At 41.1% G+C, this 17290-nt stretch overlaps 1 protein-coding gene across 1 annotated transcript; it reads right to left on the minus strand.

Moving 5' to 3' along the window:
• Window positions 1–4039: 4039 nt before the first annotated feature.
• On the minus strand, window positions 4040–16841 carry NUB1 (negative regulator of ubiquitin like proteins 1; the record flags this gene model as incomplete). The annotated part of the gene is made up of 14 exons (XM_081996821.1): window positions 4040–4203; window positions 5122–5314; window positions 6079–6177; window positions 6540–6686; window positions 7608–7760; window positions 7902–8009; window positions 8374–8560; window positions 9434–9540; window positions 10994–11082; window positions 12615–12797; window positions 13673–13743; window positions 14330–14388; window positions 16477–16638; window positions 16725–16841. 14 exons carry the CDS (start codon window positions 16839–16841, stop codon window positions 4040–4042), a joined length of 1839 nt encoding a protein of 612 aa, XP_081852947.1.
• Between the last annotated feature and the right edge of the window lie 449 nt (window positions 16842–17290).

Below are 17290 nucleotides of genomic sequence, written 5' to 3' on the forward strand. Positions count from 1 at the left end.
CTGTCCAGAACAGGCTTTCCATCGGTGACCAAAGCCAAACCTTTTGTTTTCTGCACCACTGTGTCCATGCAAACCCGAACTTGAAAGAGATGGGAAATGGCTTTGCTTGAACCTCTTTTTCAGGAGCCAGGATTCTGTGACTGCCAGATAGACTCAGGTCAGATATTGTCGCTGCGGAAGACCCTCAGCCGAGCAGTACTGGGGCTAGGAGGGACAGCAGTGTGGTTCAGGTGACGTACCTCTGTATGAAATTAAGAACTTTACTTACAACTGCTTGTTTCCAATTCCCTCTGGCACAGAGGTGTTGCACACTTCTGCCTGTCTGTTATCTAATGAGAAATGTTTTCTCCTGTTCCTGTTGCCCACTCACATGCCCCCTCCTCGGCCGAATGTAGAAGTGAAAGGTGCCCTGCAGTACCACTACAAATTCAATTTTCACAGCTGACCTTTGGGTCAGTTGTTTTGCTGATCAGACCAACTAATGCAGAATGGTATGGCTCAGCAGCAGGAGTTTAAAGCAGACTGGACACCTCTCTGTGAATCTGGGAGTAGTAGGACAGAAATTAATTAATTGTTTTTAACAAAACATAAGCTAGAGACCAATCTAAACCTCAGACCTTTTGCACCCAGGTCAGCTGTTTGCCAAGACACAGCAGTTGTTCTCCTCCTCTCAGCAACCTAGCAGGTTCTTTTGGTATCTTTTAGGATCTCACACTTCAGCAAAGGAAGCATTGATGGCCTCACACGTTCTTCTGTGTGCTGCCAGGGGCGTGTGCTTCCAGCCGCCCACTTACCCCCAGGCGCTGTCCCCTGGCTGGGAAGCTCCTGGTGGGCTCCTCCGGAGGGCTGTGCCTTGCCACAGGGGGAGTGGGAAGCTCTTCACTAGGCACCGGGTCTATGGTGGCGGCGGCACCACCTCTCTGGGCAGCCTGGCCCACTGCTTGACTGTCCTTGTGGGGAAAAGTTTTCCTTATATCCACTGAGAATGTGGAATTGTGGTTTTCAGAGGAAACTGGAGGATTTATTGGGTGCTCTAGATTTGTTCTCCTTCCTCCTGAAGAGGTTTTATGTCTGGCCTTGGTTTGCTGGGAGGGTTGTAGCATCGGATAAGCCACTGAACTCAAGAGAAGTTCTCCCAGTCTTTTTCCAGGTTCATCCCTCTCTGATAACCACTGAGCCATGAATAAATAAGGGTTCTTCTATTTTTCTATTTGCAGATATAACTCTTTGTAAAACCAGTACAAAAAATATCTAACCACATGTTTTTATTTTTATGGCTTTATTTATTCTGTACTACAGCAAGATAAAAATGCTGTAATCTTTTTTTAGAATGGACTAATAAACATGTGGCATCTACAGGCAACTAACTGTCTAGTTTTTATTTTCTTCTCATTTAGAGGGGATTTGGCTGGCTGTAGATGCACAACAGTTAAGAACGGATGGAATATGGGGGGCAGGGGGAAATACTTTTGGAAACTTTTCTTGCCTGTTTCTCACTGCTGGGGCTGGAGCCAGGAATGCTATGGACCTGTCCTGCCTCCTGCCAGGCCCCAGACTGCCAGAGCCCCGTTTCCCTACTCAAGGGAAGAAGCGACCAGCCACAAACCAAAGCCTGGTCTTAAGGGAAAGCAGAGACAACGAAGAGCCACAGGCACTGGGTCAGGGCTTGCTGTGGTGGCACTGAAGACCCCTACTCTGAAGCTGTCCCACTGTGGCATGGGGCTGGGTCTGTCATGGCTGCTAGGTACCCTGCTCGCCTCTCCTGCTGAGCAGCTTTGTTAGCTTTCACCCAGCAGGTTTCCCCGTCTAGTAGGAAATGGCATTTTAATTACGTTAAATGCCTACCAAGAGAGGCTGATTTGGGAGGTCATCTGCATAGTGTAGACTTAAGTAACTAACTAACTCCACCGTAAACCTCTCAGTCCTGTCATCACAGCTCAGTAGGGCCCTGGGGGAAACACTTGTGAGATGGTGGCTCTCATTGCTGGGGTGAGGGCTTGCAATGCAGCTAATTTTGTTTGTATTTTGCTTTTGAGGTCAATGCCAAGTAGCAGAGATGGATGGAGCTGCACAGATGGTCTGGGCTCTACCTTTTGTCTAAAACTTTGCACACAGTATGTTAGATATGAGAGCTTATCTTGGCCATACAGCAGCTGCAGATGGAATTAGCAAATGGATTTAATAGACATAGATCTTAAAGAGTGGAGTTAATGAGCCATTACCACTTTGGTCTTCAAATACAGAGTCAAAATCAACTTATTTAAAACTTTTAGCCAATGCCTCTTGTCCTGCTGATCACTTAAAGCTGCACATGGAATTACACAGGGGCAGTGGGGGCAGAATTTCATCATTGAGGAATGGCTTCTCTGACAAGCGCTGCATGTTAGGATGCCAATTTTAAATTCCCCAAGGACAAATGTTCACTTCTTCAGTTGTCACTGCCAGTTTGCTGTGCAGGCCACTTCAAAGAGGAGAAATGGTGCAGCAGTCCCACACTGCCTTCAGTGCATGCCTACAGGCTAGCATAAAGTAATGGCAGGAGGTTTGGGAACCCCTCTGGCTAAGGAAGGAATAAATCTGCACTTTCCCACCTACTTCTTGTTAAAACTACCCCCATTGCTTTGGTTTTCTCATTTTCAGTTCCTTTGTATATTCTGGTTGTGTAGTGCATTTTGTCTAGTAGTGCTTCAATGCTCTCCTACAGAGAAACAGGATCTATGGGTTGCTGGGGCTGTCTTTTCTCCTCAGCAGCTCATAGTACTGGCTTTAGAAGTGCTTCAGCCTTCTGGGAGGGGATACAGAACTACTCAATTTTTACAGCACTTGATGCTGAAGTATGACATGAAATACAAATAATTCCTCAGCAGTGCAATCACTGCCTGCTTTTTGCTGCCCTTGGCTAAGGTAGCCAGGAAAAAAACAAAACAAATCCACTGCTGAAACCTATTGCCCTGAGCAGTCATTTTGCAGGGCAAAGCTGCTCTTCCTCCAGTATCGTGGTCACCCTAAGAGATGTTCAAGCCCTCGTTTCTCACCGATAGAAGCTGGGCAAGAGTGACCCGTCCCCGCAGGGAAGGTTCCTTTTCCAGCAGCCCGGCTCCGAGCAGGGACCGCTGCCAGCGCCCCGTTCCCACCAGCTCCAGCCGGGCCACGAGCTCCCTCTGCCGAGAGACTGAAGTTAGGGAAAGTGAATAAACCATTTTTAAGAAAAGCTGGCAAGATGGGGAACTCAGTTCCCAGCGGAGAGGGGTGCTTACATAGCAGAAAACGGGATGTTCTTCAACACACACAAAACACCCAAATACTCCTCCAGAATGCTGAAGCTGAGTACAACTGCCAAGACAGTGCCTGAGCCAAGCTTTGTCCAGCAGCTGATTACAGAATTGCCTCAAGCTTAGGCCACACACCTGCAGCAGGTTAAGAGGAGCTGCTTCAGGAAACAGTGCACAGGTCAGTGGGGGCCAACAGGACAGTGCCTACTGGTTTTTAAAACCAAAGCATAGAAAACTCTTACTACGAGTAGCAGCAGCACAGTTACCTTTATTGCCTGTGTAGCACCTGCATGAAGTGACAAGCAGAACACAGTATAAATCCATGCACAACAGATACATAAGTGTCTCAGAAATCTTTCAGAAGAAAAAGAACAGTCTGTAAGTTGATTCCTCTATAACCTCATGAGCTCGGTTTCTGATTCACAAACTCACTTTTTTTCTTAAAGCTGGTATCTTAAAATGGTATAGAAATGCTTCTTTACTTGAATACTAAGTGAATTAACTTATTTCCACAATAAAAATATAGTTTAGTTCTATTAAATTTTCTTCTGAAAATAAATGTTTCTATTTTTCTGCTATGACAATAAATTACAATGTATCACAAATGTAGGCTTTAAGCAGATTTATAAATAAGCAGGAATTAAATGTTCCACCTATAGTTTAACTGAATTCAAGGCATTTAGTAAGAGATAAGCTGAAGGTGCATTTATAATCCAAACTCAATTTGTCTAGGTAAATACGTATAACTGAAGTAGATGTAATGGGATTTAATGCTGTGGTACTTGTATATAGGATAAGTATTCATGAATGATCTGTTCCTCTTCCTCCAGTGTTAAATCCAGATAATCCTCTTCATGTTCAGGAATATCCTCTAGGATTTCATTGACCGCATCAGTCTCCATGTCTTCATCTGTTGGTGAACTAGAAGAACCTTCCAATAAGAAGCAGCAGCAGTGAATTCACCTCAAAGCAGTTGGTACTTCCCCTCTTTCACCAGCACGACTGCTCTGCAAGTCCGTTACTGTAAAACTACCACAGCTAAAATTGCTCTGCAAAGGATATTGCAGGATGGCAATTCTTCCCTATTATTTAAGGCTGTAGGAAAGCCCTTAGCTGTACAACAGGGATCACCACAGCTCTGACAAATAACAGGGCGGGGAGAGAGAGAGTATGCACAAGCTTCCTCTTTACTAATGGCAAGTATCAGTTACAATTCTATCACATAAGGGACGCAAGGAAGGAGTATGTGGTCAAATCAGCTGACCGTACAGCACAGATTTGGAATAAACTTCCTAACAGTCAGAACTCAGGTATTAGCAAAGCAAAAATACCATCAGTGCTAGGTCCAGGGAACACGCTCCAGCAGGCAGGGAGAGGTTGGTTTGTTTTTAGAGAGAACTGGTGTGAGCGAGTACAACTAGATGGGAGAAGCCAGAGCTGCTTGTGTGCTGGAGAGGGCCATGTGCTCTTCGTGGGGAGGTGGGGACACAGACACCCGAGGCCTCCGCCCTGGTGTGCCAAAGCCATGGCCCACTCAGCAGCCATTTCCTCTCAGCCCTTCCCAGGATGCCTCTGGAGGTTACCCTTTCTTCTGGGCTGCATTCACCTTGCACACTGCCTACAGCCGATACGTAGGTATCCCTTGGGGTTCCGTATAGGGCTGTTGCTGACTGACAGGGCTATCGCTTATCTGGAACAACGGGTGCCTTGCCTGTAACTATGTCTGGGGCATCACTCAAGGCCCTCTACCAGTATTTAAGCAGAAATCACTTAATCCTTTTGCCCAAGAGCTAGGAGAGCAGCCTTCCCCCTTCGCACTTCTCTTCCTATTACATACAGCAGTTCTTACCTGCAGATTCTGTAGGTGAGTCTTTTGATGAAGCCGATTCTTCTGATGGACTGGACCCCTCTGGAGACAGCTGCAGCGAAGCCGGAAGAACTCCCCCGTAATGAGCCAGGGTTTGGGAAGCTAAGTGGATATTGCCTTTAAAGACCTTTAAAGCTTGCTCGGCTGACTCGCGGCTGAAACCCATATACATCAGCTACAAGAGGAGAGGGGTGTGGGGGGGGAGAAAAAAATCTGGAGAATTCCAAGCTCATCCAGCACCAGGGTCTCCCAGAAATCTGACTCTGCGTCCTACAGTCATTCCTCTAGCACAGAGGAAAGCGCTGCATGCCAGGAATTCCAGGACACTGAGTCTGGTTTACTGGAACAGTTAACAACAGGGCAGTGACCTATTAAAGGAATGAGGATGTTGAACAGAATCAAGAGCCTCTTGTTTAATATCGGACCAATTCTTTCTCTGTTTTTCAAAAGGAAACTTAAAAGCACTCCAGCATATCAGAAGCGTGCACATGCTATTTACTTTTTCTGGGCAATATAGTTTGCTTGCCTATCTGACATTAATTACATAGCCACCCAAACTACTGAAGAGTTTTTCAGACAGCCTATGAGGAGAAAGCCACATTCCAACCCTTTCCTTTGTGCACTGCAATGTTTAGAGACTTGAATAAGCTTCTCATTTTCTGTCTTTTTTGAGATCGAGCTTTAGAGTGCTCACACTTCCCTCTGCATCTGTGCGTGACAGGTTGATGTGATGGGCGTGAAGTACACAGGAATTACATTTTAGCCTGAGCATGAGTTCACCGTGAAGAGCAGATGCCAGGCAGTGGACGTGTGACAGCCTGAGTGACATGGGTCAAAGAATATTTCTACAGCTTTGCTTAAGGAAGATCTGGTGTGTTTGAAGGCGTAATTCTGAAACAAGACAACCAACTCCTAAGAAAGCAAAAAGGTCTAACTTACTTGATCAATACTTTCCTGGGAAACCTGAAACTGGTCCATGACCACAGGATCATCATCATCATCATCTTCCAACAATAACTCAGGATTGTCAAGAATAAACTACAATAAAACAGAAAGGGATCAGAATAGAGCAAGAGGTGTCATGGTCCTCAGTATGGATATGTGTTTAGCCCAATAGTTGATATAAGCAAGCCTCAGACGACTTAAATGGTATCGATTCATCAGATCAGGAAGTGGAAGTTCAGTCATTAGTTCAGAAAAGATAGCTATAAACTAACGAATACAGAATCACAGAATCTAGACTACAAAGACTACAGAAAGTGAGAATCTGCTAAACAAAAAAATGCAAGGTTTTTGTTTTGGTTTGGTGGGGGTTTTTTTGTTTTTGTTTTTTTGGGTGTTTTTTTTTTTTTTTTTTTTTTTTTTTTTACACAAAAGTATTACACCTGAAAATCACTTACCTTAAAGGCTTGGTCCAGGTTTCCTTGTGTATTACGAAGAGCTACTTGAGCAGCTCTCTCTGTATAGCCCATGCTTTTCAAGGTGTTTATATCTTCCAGTCGCTGCCTTCTTTTAGCTCTCTCCTCCCTCCTTATCTGTGCCTTTTCCTGCAAGGACACAGCCATTACAAAGCTAACCATGCACAGGAATGCTTCAGCCTTCCTCTGTGCATATAGCGTTTCTTGGATTTACTTCTTTGAGTCTGAATCTCTTAAGGAAAAGGGATTATTTTATTATTTTTTTTTTTAGATACAGGCTGTGCTGCTAGACACTCATTACTAAATAAAGTTGCATTTCCATGCGCTAGCACTGCTGCCATACTTCCGCTCTGCAGATCGGATCTTAAGCTATTGCAGCTATTATAGGTCCTGTGTGGTAAGTGATAAACCCATTTGGCAGATGGGCCTGTAGACAAGGCTTGCCAAGGACACCGAGTCAGAACTGGGCATGTAGCCAAGGAGTTCTGTTCAGCCCTTCTCTCAGGCATTTGACTTTTCTGTCTACATTTCACTGTCTGAAGTCTAGAAGTGCCACCTCAGCTTACCAAACGTAACTTCAGGCACTTCAGATCTGGACAACACTTTAGCACAAAAAAAGGCCCTCTCCTCTCCTGGATCTTCCAAGTCCAAAGCTGTAATACGGTGTAGCTTGAGGGTTACCCTCATAGCACTTTATTGTGCAGCCTCTTGTCTTTCAGATCAGCCAAGCCCAGAAGTGACAGCTCGATCACTGTGTTTTTGTTCCCACATGCAGTACTGGTGCAGAGTCTTCCTATGCACTTCTGTGGTACAACCACAGGTCATTGGCTCTCTCATCCCACATGTTTTGGGACAGAGCTTCCCTTGCTGTACTGAGTTGTGGTTTCAAACTTGTGGCAACAGCTGCCAAACTGTTAGTTACACTAACAGTGCCAAAGGATAATCAAAGTCCTTAATTTAGCACCATGATGCACTAGTCACACAAAACATGGATCTTATGGACACCCCAACTAATATGACTCTTGTTTTAATACTTGCACTGCACCATACCTCTCTCCTGTTGGTGATAAGATTGGCAGCATGCTCCACATTCCCATGGCATGCTCGCAGTGCAAGGCGAGCTTCCTGTTCGGAAAATCCCAGGAGTGACAGACGATCAACTTTATCGGGATCTATGGACAGCTCTTCGTATAAACGAGATGCCTGTAATAGAAAGAACAAAATGATACTACTTACACTGTTGCTAACATAAAAACAAAAAAAAGTCTCCCTGTATTTCTGAGTAAGCAAAGAACAGGTGCCCAAACACAGGAGCTACTGTGAACGACTCAAACGGTGTCTTACCTTCTGAATGTACTCAGCAGCCTCCTTTTCTCTGCCACTGTGATAGTGTCCTATCCCTTGGAGGAGGTAAAGCCGTAGAAATAAAACCTTCTCACGACCATAGCTTCCCTGAAGAATTGTTCAAACAAGGGAGAGGAGGGGGCACATAGAAGCATAGAGTAGAACATCAATGCATTATCAATAGAACACTTTACACACTTAAAGATGACATAGGAACTAATATGTGACACAGTGTGCAGATAAAGAATCACACCTAACACACTGATGATGTCTGTGCATACAAATGCACATTTGCCACGACCTTTTTGTCAGGTCCAATGCTTTTGCTATGCTGACAATTACACAACTAGATTACAGGCTGAGGAGGCACGAGAAAACTTTAAACTTCTAAAAGTCAGTCTTGTAATACATAAACAAAAACTGAATACATATAGGAAAAAAAGCCACCCTAATTAAATCAAAACCAGCATACTTTGATATCGATAAGTCTTTCATGGTTCTCCCCATAGCACCTCTGGAAGCACCTATGGGCTGTGGACAGCTTCTTCTCTGCATCATCCAGGCAGTCCAGCTGCTCCAGGCGGAAGTAGCACCACACTATATCCAGCTGCAGTACTGCATAATTATCAACGGTATTCAGTAGTTCCGTGCTACACTCACTGGAAAATAACACAATTACTTTGTTTTTTCTGGGAGGACGTTGTTTATTTCCCCCCCGCCCCCCGACTTTTTAACTCTAATGAAACAACATGCTAGAAGTATGCACACTCACATGTTCGAGAAAGCACAGGCTTCATATTTGAGGTAGCCAACTGGTGTCAGTGGAACCTAATAAAGCACTGATCTCTCACCATATTCACTAATATACAGGACACTCATGATAACACTACCTCTCAGAGAATTATAGTAGTCACAACTCATTTTGTTACTATTTAGGACAGTGTGTCTTTAAAAGCAGAACGGAATGAAACCCTGTCCTCTCAAAGATTACACAGAGAAACTGTCTTCCTCAGTGCATGTGAACACACCGAGTCCTGTGCCAGTCTCCTTGCACATGCAGACAGATGAGAAACAGATGGGGACAATATTACTTTTGGGGATCTCGGAGCAATTTAGGGCTCTGACTGCTGACAGGAAAGTAGTTTACCTACAGAAACCCTGGTGTGGTTACTGACCTCAGCTGTCTGCTCCACATTCGCAAGAAATTATTACTTCACAGGAGCAATTGCAAATGAGTATCTGTAACTGTCTCTGAAGCTAATGCAATTTATAGCCTAGTACATGAATATTGACAGTTTCTGTTTATGTTGATATGAAAGATTAAATTGTCCAGTGGCAGTATCTGTTTCAGCTGTTCTACAGGAAGCCACCTGTCACTGCGAGTCAGAGCCTTTGTCTGCTGTTTCCCACCTCCAGAGGGGGTGTGAAGTAACCCCAGGCAAAACTGGCCCAATTCATATGCACAGGTAGAGCTAATACTGTTCCTGTGTTTGTTTGATGGTAGAGACACAAGGACTCAAAAAGGTTCTTACCAGAAGTGTTTATCAGCATCCAACAAATACGGCAGTGCTATTTCATATTCTCTCTTCTTCATTAGTGCTCTGCCCTTCTCATGGTAACCCATTGCTAGCACCAGTGCCTAGAAAAACAGATTGAGGTTCCTTTTTTTTTTAGCACCTGCTTAGCTCAACTGCATAACTAAAAAGGAGTATCTAGGTAATCTGTTAGAGCCCTTGTTCTTCCTAGAAAGATACCATTGTATCAGTTCTTTAAGAGTAGTACTATTTCACATCGCTGCATGCTCTCCCATACACTCCCGTCTGCTAATGTTAGATACTGTCAAATTAAAAGCAATGAATGTTACTGACATCTGAAACATCGCAACAAGCTGATTTTAAGAATGCAACCCTAGATAAATTTTTCAATGATGAGTGATAAAGAGCTAAGCATTTTTCTGGGTGCTGTACTTCCTAAGAGCATCAAATTTGTTTTCCTTTGCTATTACAACCATCTTGTAAAACCTAACAATTTGCCTCCTGCAAAACCTCAGAAATGAAAACTAAATTTTGAATGCGGCAGGAAAACATCCTAGTTCCCACAGCATGACAAATGGAAATGCAAATAATATTGCTGGATATAAACAACCTGCAATATTTCTTCTCACCCACGTTCAATACTGATGAAATCTTCTGCACTTGAACATGTGATGCTTTAACTCTTCGGGTGAATTCTTACTTTCATCACTTCATCAGGACAGCATGCATTGTGAGAATGGACAGTTGTTATTCTAATCATCCAGAAACTCCAGATGATGTAGAAAACATAGTATGCCTCAGAAAAGGCTAGGGCAGTGGTTAGCACATGTTGAGGCCTGTTCATTTCATCCCAAGATTTTGGGTTTTTGTTTGCTTTTGTTACTGGGTATAATTCCAAGTATTTGTAAAGATTTTTATTTATCTTCAGAAAATCCAGCAATCTTAAAAGATAGGACCTATTGCTATTCTTCTCCTTCAGCAGCCACCATTAGGTATGTCACTCCTGTAATTCAATGCATGCACCCAACCAAAGATACTTTCAGTTGAGAATGTGGAACTTTCTTGAATGGTGAACGGACTTAAATTTGAGAAGGGGTCACAGTGGAAAAGATCTCAAAACTATTTTAAAAGAGTCCGATTGAGACACTTGTCAAGTTTCCAACTAAAACTGAGGCCTAATGAACAAGTTATTTCATGTAATTGTAGGGTACCCAAAATTTAAAGTAAATGCTCAGAAAGTTAAAGCTCATCTTAAAACACAGAAATAAGGTACGGACCATGCAGGGGTCAGTGCAAGATTAGACCTGCAATTAGATCAGCAATCAGAGGTCTAGTCTTGCACTCACCCCAGTATGGTCCATATCTCCAGCTGACTGAAGTATTCCCAATTGTACAGTAGTTCTTTAATTTTATTTCAAAATTATTTCTATTAAGCAAACATCTAATGGACCCAGGGCTATACCCCAAGAGTCTGACTGTATTTCAATCCCATATTTGATTCGCAAAATCAAGCTTTAAAAAGCCATCTTAGTAACTCTGTAAGATACTTTTACCTACTTTTTTAGCTTGAGGAGGAATCTCAATTGACCTTCCAGTCTGATTAGCTATATCTAGATATGGAACTGAATCTGGATCCAAGTACTCTTCTGAAAGATAAGAAAAAGCAGTGTAAATTGTAAGTATCACCTTCAACAGATTAACTCTGTTGTCATAAGTTTATGTCAGTAAGTACATCATTAAACAAAAAAGCAAACAAATGACAAGAAAAAATCAGAATTACAAATAAAGGCTGCATGTGTGTTTTTTTGAACATACCTACCAATAATGGCGCTGATCAGACAAACATGAGGAACTTTTTGAAAGGTTACTAAGGAAAAGGCCCTGTTCATCCAGAAATTTAGACACAACGTTAAGAGTTACATGAATTGTAAAGAATTTTTTTTGCAGAAGACAAATCACCTACATTTTACACAATATAACATTTGAAATGACTTATCAAATAAAGCATAGAATATTAAAAAAAACACAACTGAGCACAGTTGATAAAACTGGAAAAAATACAGCTCGGTATTTTCCTTGCCCCACACCTTTAATGCTTGTAACTATCAACTTTGTTTTCACTTCCACCCGATTTAAAATGGAAAGATGCTTTTCTTGTAAGCAAAAGACAGTTAAGCAGGAGTTTGCTGATATTAAAAGCTTCTGCCCTGCAATTTTTCTCAGGTGAAACAAAAGGGTTGTCAAATCCTTTCTATAGTTCACACTGCTTCAGACAGAACCTTCAGCCTGTGAGCCCATTACAGACTCCACTCTATACTCTGGCACTGTAACTGACAGCGGTAAATACCTTAAAGAGGCCCTATACAGGATTCAAGGGTTGGAGTTTAAATTACCCCTTAAATCCATAAACAAATAACTTCTTCCATTAGTTCAAAATCTGATATTATAGTAAGAAACAGGCTGTCACTGACCGTTAAAAAAAAGCTTTGTTCTGGTATTTTTGCATTTGGCAGGAATTCATTACATACTCAGTTTCACGGTTTCTTGTTTGTGGATTTTTGAAACAATAAAATGGAGAAGTGATTTAACCTCACCATTTAGCAATGCAATTCACAAACAGAACCTCATTTTGAAAAAGTATTACTGTTAAATTGGCTATAACCCTTTAACTTAATCCACAGTTGCCAGCAATCAACATCAAATACAATGAGAAGAGAGCAGCCACCTTACAGATGAGAATGACAAGTGAGTTGCTCTGCACAATGAAACCATGGTTATGCACAGACTTATCTGGGGTAAATTAATGACTTCTAATACATTGTTCCACCATGCTGATGTCTACAATAAATTTAAAGCCTGTTCTGAAGAGTCAGTCCCTTAACTGTCAAGTACCAATTAAATAGTAATTGATTCATATTATATCCTTCTCAAAGTGCCAAATGTTTTCTAGCGTTCTAATTGTGTAAGAAGAGTCGGAGGAGAAGAGGAAGTTTTAGTTAACTTAAAATCCAGTTTTCAAGTAGACAGAAACCTAGAAAAGTAAACTGAAATCCAGCCACAGTACAGGTACTCTTCTATGTTGAAAGCCCACTGAGAAAATAATTTTTGATGTGCGAGAATTAATGAACACCCATCTTCTGCCTCCCCCAGAACCTCCTCCCCCAACAATCTCCCTTACCTCTCTCTGCTAGAATTTCCAAGCCCTTCTTAGTTCTTTGCATCTTGTCATTTATTTCTTTTTCTTTCTTGCACTGAAGTTCTTCTTCCTGCACTTTTCTTTTAGTTTCCTCATCACTCTGTTCCAGTTGAAGTACCATCACTTTCGCGTTGTGTGTTACACCCTGGTCTTCAAGGGTTTTGCCTGCAAAATAGAGTATGATAAATACAATCCAAATACTCTATTTGTGAAGAGAGGCCATTTTACACTGTACTGCCATTGTGGGGAATAAACCCACCCACAAACATAACAACCTAAAGAGCCCCTTGCCTTACTTGTACTGTACTGAAGAACTACAGTAATTACTAGACTCAAGAACTCAATCAAAACCCCTGCCAATTACTGACATATACAGGTGAAACTCAGACATTAGAATCAGACTTGCAGCTTAAAAGTGATTTTTTTAAATGATTGGCAAGTTTCTTTGCTTGCTTTTTTCAAAACATTCAAAAAATACAGTTGTTTCTTTTTCAGTTAATTGATCTTCAGGCAAAAATTGGAATAATGACATATCCAGGATCATATACCACAACAGTAACAGTACAAAGGAACTGGGGATTGAATCTGTGTTCCTACTGTCAAGTCCATGGCTCTAATTCTGACATATTCGAAGGGAAATAAATACATCAGATGCTTAGGCTGTCAATAAAGAGAAGGCTTTTGTCATCACTTCCCCCAACACGTCTGACAAGTTAAACAGGTAAAACACTACAAAAAGTTTTTGAATATGCTGTTATACAATATGGTTTTTGAAAAAATTTAGGGTTTCTCTTAAACATGCATTTTCAGTGTTTCAACACTTGAAAAATGGCTTTTCAACACATTACAAGATTCCTATAATTTCTCTGAGAATTTTGATCATTATAATTTATTACATTTCCTGTAGATCAGAGCCTGACATATATAACTGCTACTCCTTGAGAATTTCTGAAATTAACAGAGTTGCAAGAAATTTTTTCTTCTGAGATTCAGTCAACTAGAAAATTATAATAAAAGTATACTCAACTAGAGATACATACCCAGGTCAAGCTGCTTCTTATTTATAATTATTTTGATAGCATTTTCTTTTAATGCATGTTCCTGTGCTATCCTGTGAAATAAATAATTTCATCCATGAATATAAATTTGCTATTTTAACAGAAATATTGTATAGCCTTATAATAAAACTTAAAAAAATGAGTATGCTCTTGACTGGCTTAAAACTTTTTCTATAAAAGGCTGCTAGAAGTCAAATAACATCATCAGAAAGCTTTGTATTCCATATAGAGAAAATGCGGGATACAGAAAGGGAAAAAGCAAAACAGACGGAAAAGAATCTGATTTTATTAAGTGTAAAAACACAAAAGGAAGAGAAGCTAATATTCACTGTTCAGAAGACCTGTCTAGTTACAGATTTGGAACATTACTAGTGCCTTCTCAGGTACTAGCTTGGCATTTAGAGAGAACTATCTTCTTCCACAGTTGCAACTTTCCTGTTTTCTATCTGTTAAACCACAGCTTCTTACATGAAGAACTGCCCTACAGGGACACTGGACATCCTATTCAGACATACTGAACAAACATACATGCTAAGAAAAAGCTTAAATAAACACACAGTGCTCTGTTTGTCTTTTTTTCTAGTACTGTATGACAGTATGCTATTGCATTAGAGGAGAAGCAAGGGTGATTACACTTACTGTGATCTGAGCTCCTTGCCAGTGATGAACAGGTTAGTTTCCAGTGGGATTTTTCTGCTCTGTAGTATTTATATTGGGTGGGGGAAAGGAGGAGGGAAGGAAAAAAAAAAGCACGATATCAAGATACTTTGGACACTTTCTTAATTAACTGTTTTACAACAACCGCCATTTCTTTTTGAAATGATAATCGTGTTAACAGAGTTATGGTTGGGCATACATATTAGTAATTTCCAGGCAGGGAGTCTTGTACTTGCTATACAGTGCTAAAAATAAGTTTTATAAGAACAGAAGATTCAGAATTAGATAAATCTAAATTCAGAACCAAACAATTTAAACTGACTTAATTTAACTATGCACTTCCAATCTTAACTCTGCTTTGTAATTATGCCACTCACCTGCGACTGGCTAAATTATGATTAATTCCTATTAGTGTTTCTGGTCCCAGATTAGATAAACTGGAATTTTAAATTAATTAATTCCCCTAGGCCCAGTAGCACTGTAATGAAGAATTATGAAAACTATTTGTTTGTTTTAACTGCATGGCAGTCACTTAACACCATCTATCCTTTAGCCCTTCACATTCCCTGGTAATTATTTTTCACTACAGGAGAGAGAACAATCATGATTACGTGTTGTGTTTGTGCAAGTATTCAGTTAAAAAAAAAATTAAAAATCTTTCTGAAGCAAAGGTTACCATCTAAGACGTTGTTTGGAAAAAAAAATTGCCCTTTTCCAGAGTAAACATTCACTTCTGTTGTTGATAAGAGGACTACAACCTTTAAGTGCCCCTAAATAAAGAAGTTATCTTCCACTGTTATCAGAGTGGATGAAGATGTACAGCATTGGGGAACACGCTGCTTGCTGCATGAGATCAAAACTAGAAGTGACTGGAGATAGTTCTGCTTGCTAGACACAGTTTTTAAGGGGGAAATACTCACAGTTAAGAGGCTCTGTATTAGTAAGAACCTAACCAAGGGGCCTGCGCTCTGTCCTGTGACCAACCTGCACAGCACACTTCACATCCATATGGTTGAATCCTCTCAACCTTCGAAGCACAGCAGCTGTATCCAGAGTGCCACATGAGATTGGTCCCCGGCCCACGTGAGCCCTCACACTGTGCCTAAGCACTGCCTGGCAGCGTACCAGGGGCCCTGGGCTAAACTGCTTCAGAGCCGATGCTCACAGCTTGGCAGTATGGGTGTCCATCAAACCATGGCCAGCCTGGCCCCCACCTGTGCTTAGCTGACTAGGGTAGATGTAGCCACAGATTCTGGTATGGTGACCAGTCTGACACTGATTTAATTAGATAACCATCATTATTCTGGCATATTTTATGCCTGAAACTAGAGGCTGAAGCCTGGCTTCAAAAGGACAAGACTTAATGCAGTTCTACCTTTGTGAAGCTTTTAGAAGCCTGACTTAGAAGGGAACAGATGAGCACCATCACAACAGAAAATCCTGCTTCTCATTTCCAAGTTCAAACACTAGACATACCTATTTTGAAGTAAGTTTAGTAGCTGCCAGGGCTGGAATAGTTACATGAGTATAATGTCGTCACTCTAAGAACACTGCCACATGCCACAGTTAAAAGCTAAAGGAGTTCTTTTCAATGTCATGGCCTAAGACGATGACAAGTTCAAGTTGCTTACTGCACTTCAAGATTTTTTAGTTGTGGTTTTTTTTTTTTTTTTTTAGATTAAAGCTATCATTTAAACAAAAGTTGTGGTAATACAGTGATATTCATATGCTAACTCAACTTCAGGTATTCTACAGCTGAAAAAATACATCTGCTCTTTACTGCTAATATGAACAGCTACATCAGAAGGAATCAAACTGAACTAGACAGACACTTAAATCTAATTTACTTTTCTTAACTGAAAGATAATTTCTCATTAAATCTAAAGGGACAACAACTACTGATTTCCCAATATTATATTCCTTTGCCCTGATATTCCCACATACCTGGAAAACTGAAATGTACCTACGTAACTCCCCCTCCCCTCGTACTTTATATACCTAACACTCTCTCATAGGAAACACCTGAAAAAGTTGAAGATGTGAAAATATTTGCATTAGATGCATATCTAGAACTCAAAAGGCCATCAAAGTAAAGCTACTTATCCTGACTTTTCTGCAATGTCACTTACTTTTCTACGAGGCAGATAGATATCAAGTCTCGCAATCCCAGTCACTTTAAAATTTTCATTTCCTGTTCCACGCTCAATTGCTTTACACCGTATTTCTTCAAGCATATTCTCTGTATCATTCTCATTGATATTCAGCTTGGATGAATACTTTTGTACAAGCTCCTAAGAAAACAGCAAGAAAAACTGGGAAAATGCACCAGCAGCATAACATGGAAGATGCACAACATCAACTCAGAGAGAATATTTACCTTCATCTCTTTACCAGCTTCTTTTTTTTCATTTGTATATGGTGGTTTCCATAGCTGAATTTTGTCCTCTCTTAAGCAACTTGTCAGTTTTGCTATTAAATACTTCTTTTGTGCCATTCTTTGAAAACAAAAGCACAATTGGAAGGGAAACAAAAGAAAAATAATCAACCTTTTAATATAGCTTTCCTGCACTAAGATATTATACTTCTTCAAGAAGTCTAAGTGACATTTTGGAATTCTGCAAAACTAGAAAAGGGATGAAACCTAGATTGGAATAAGGATAATTCAGAAGCCACCTGCTTTGGACTTTGCCATTTCAAGACAAATTAAAGGTCCTCCTAACCCCTCGCATCAGTTGGAATTACAGAAGGCGTGAATTCATCAAAATCCATTATTTAATTCTTCTGCCCTGCCCTGGACAGGGCTGCTCAATCCACCCCCCCTCTAAAATGTGTCCTTGCTGTACCTCTGCCTTCCTGCTTCTCCCACTTCCCTGTTTAACAGCCTTTCTACACCACTGGTTGGTTGAACATGAATTACTGGTCTCTCTGGGAGGACAGAAAAGA

The sequence above is a fragment of the Phaethon aethereus genome (genome assembly GCF_964289735.1).
Source record: "Phaethon aethereus genome assembly, chromosome: 2".
NCBI classification, from domain to species: domain Eukaryota; kingdom Metazoa; phylum Chordata; class Aves; order Phaethontiformes; family Phaethontidae; genus Phaethon; species Phaethon aethereus.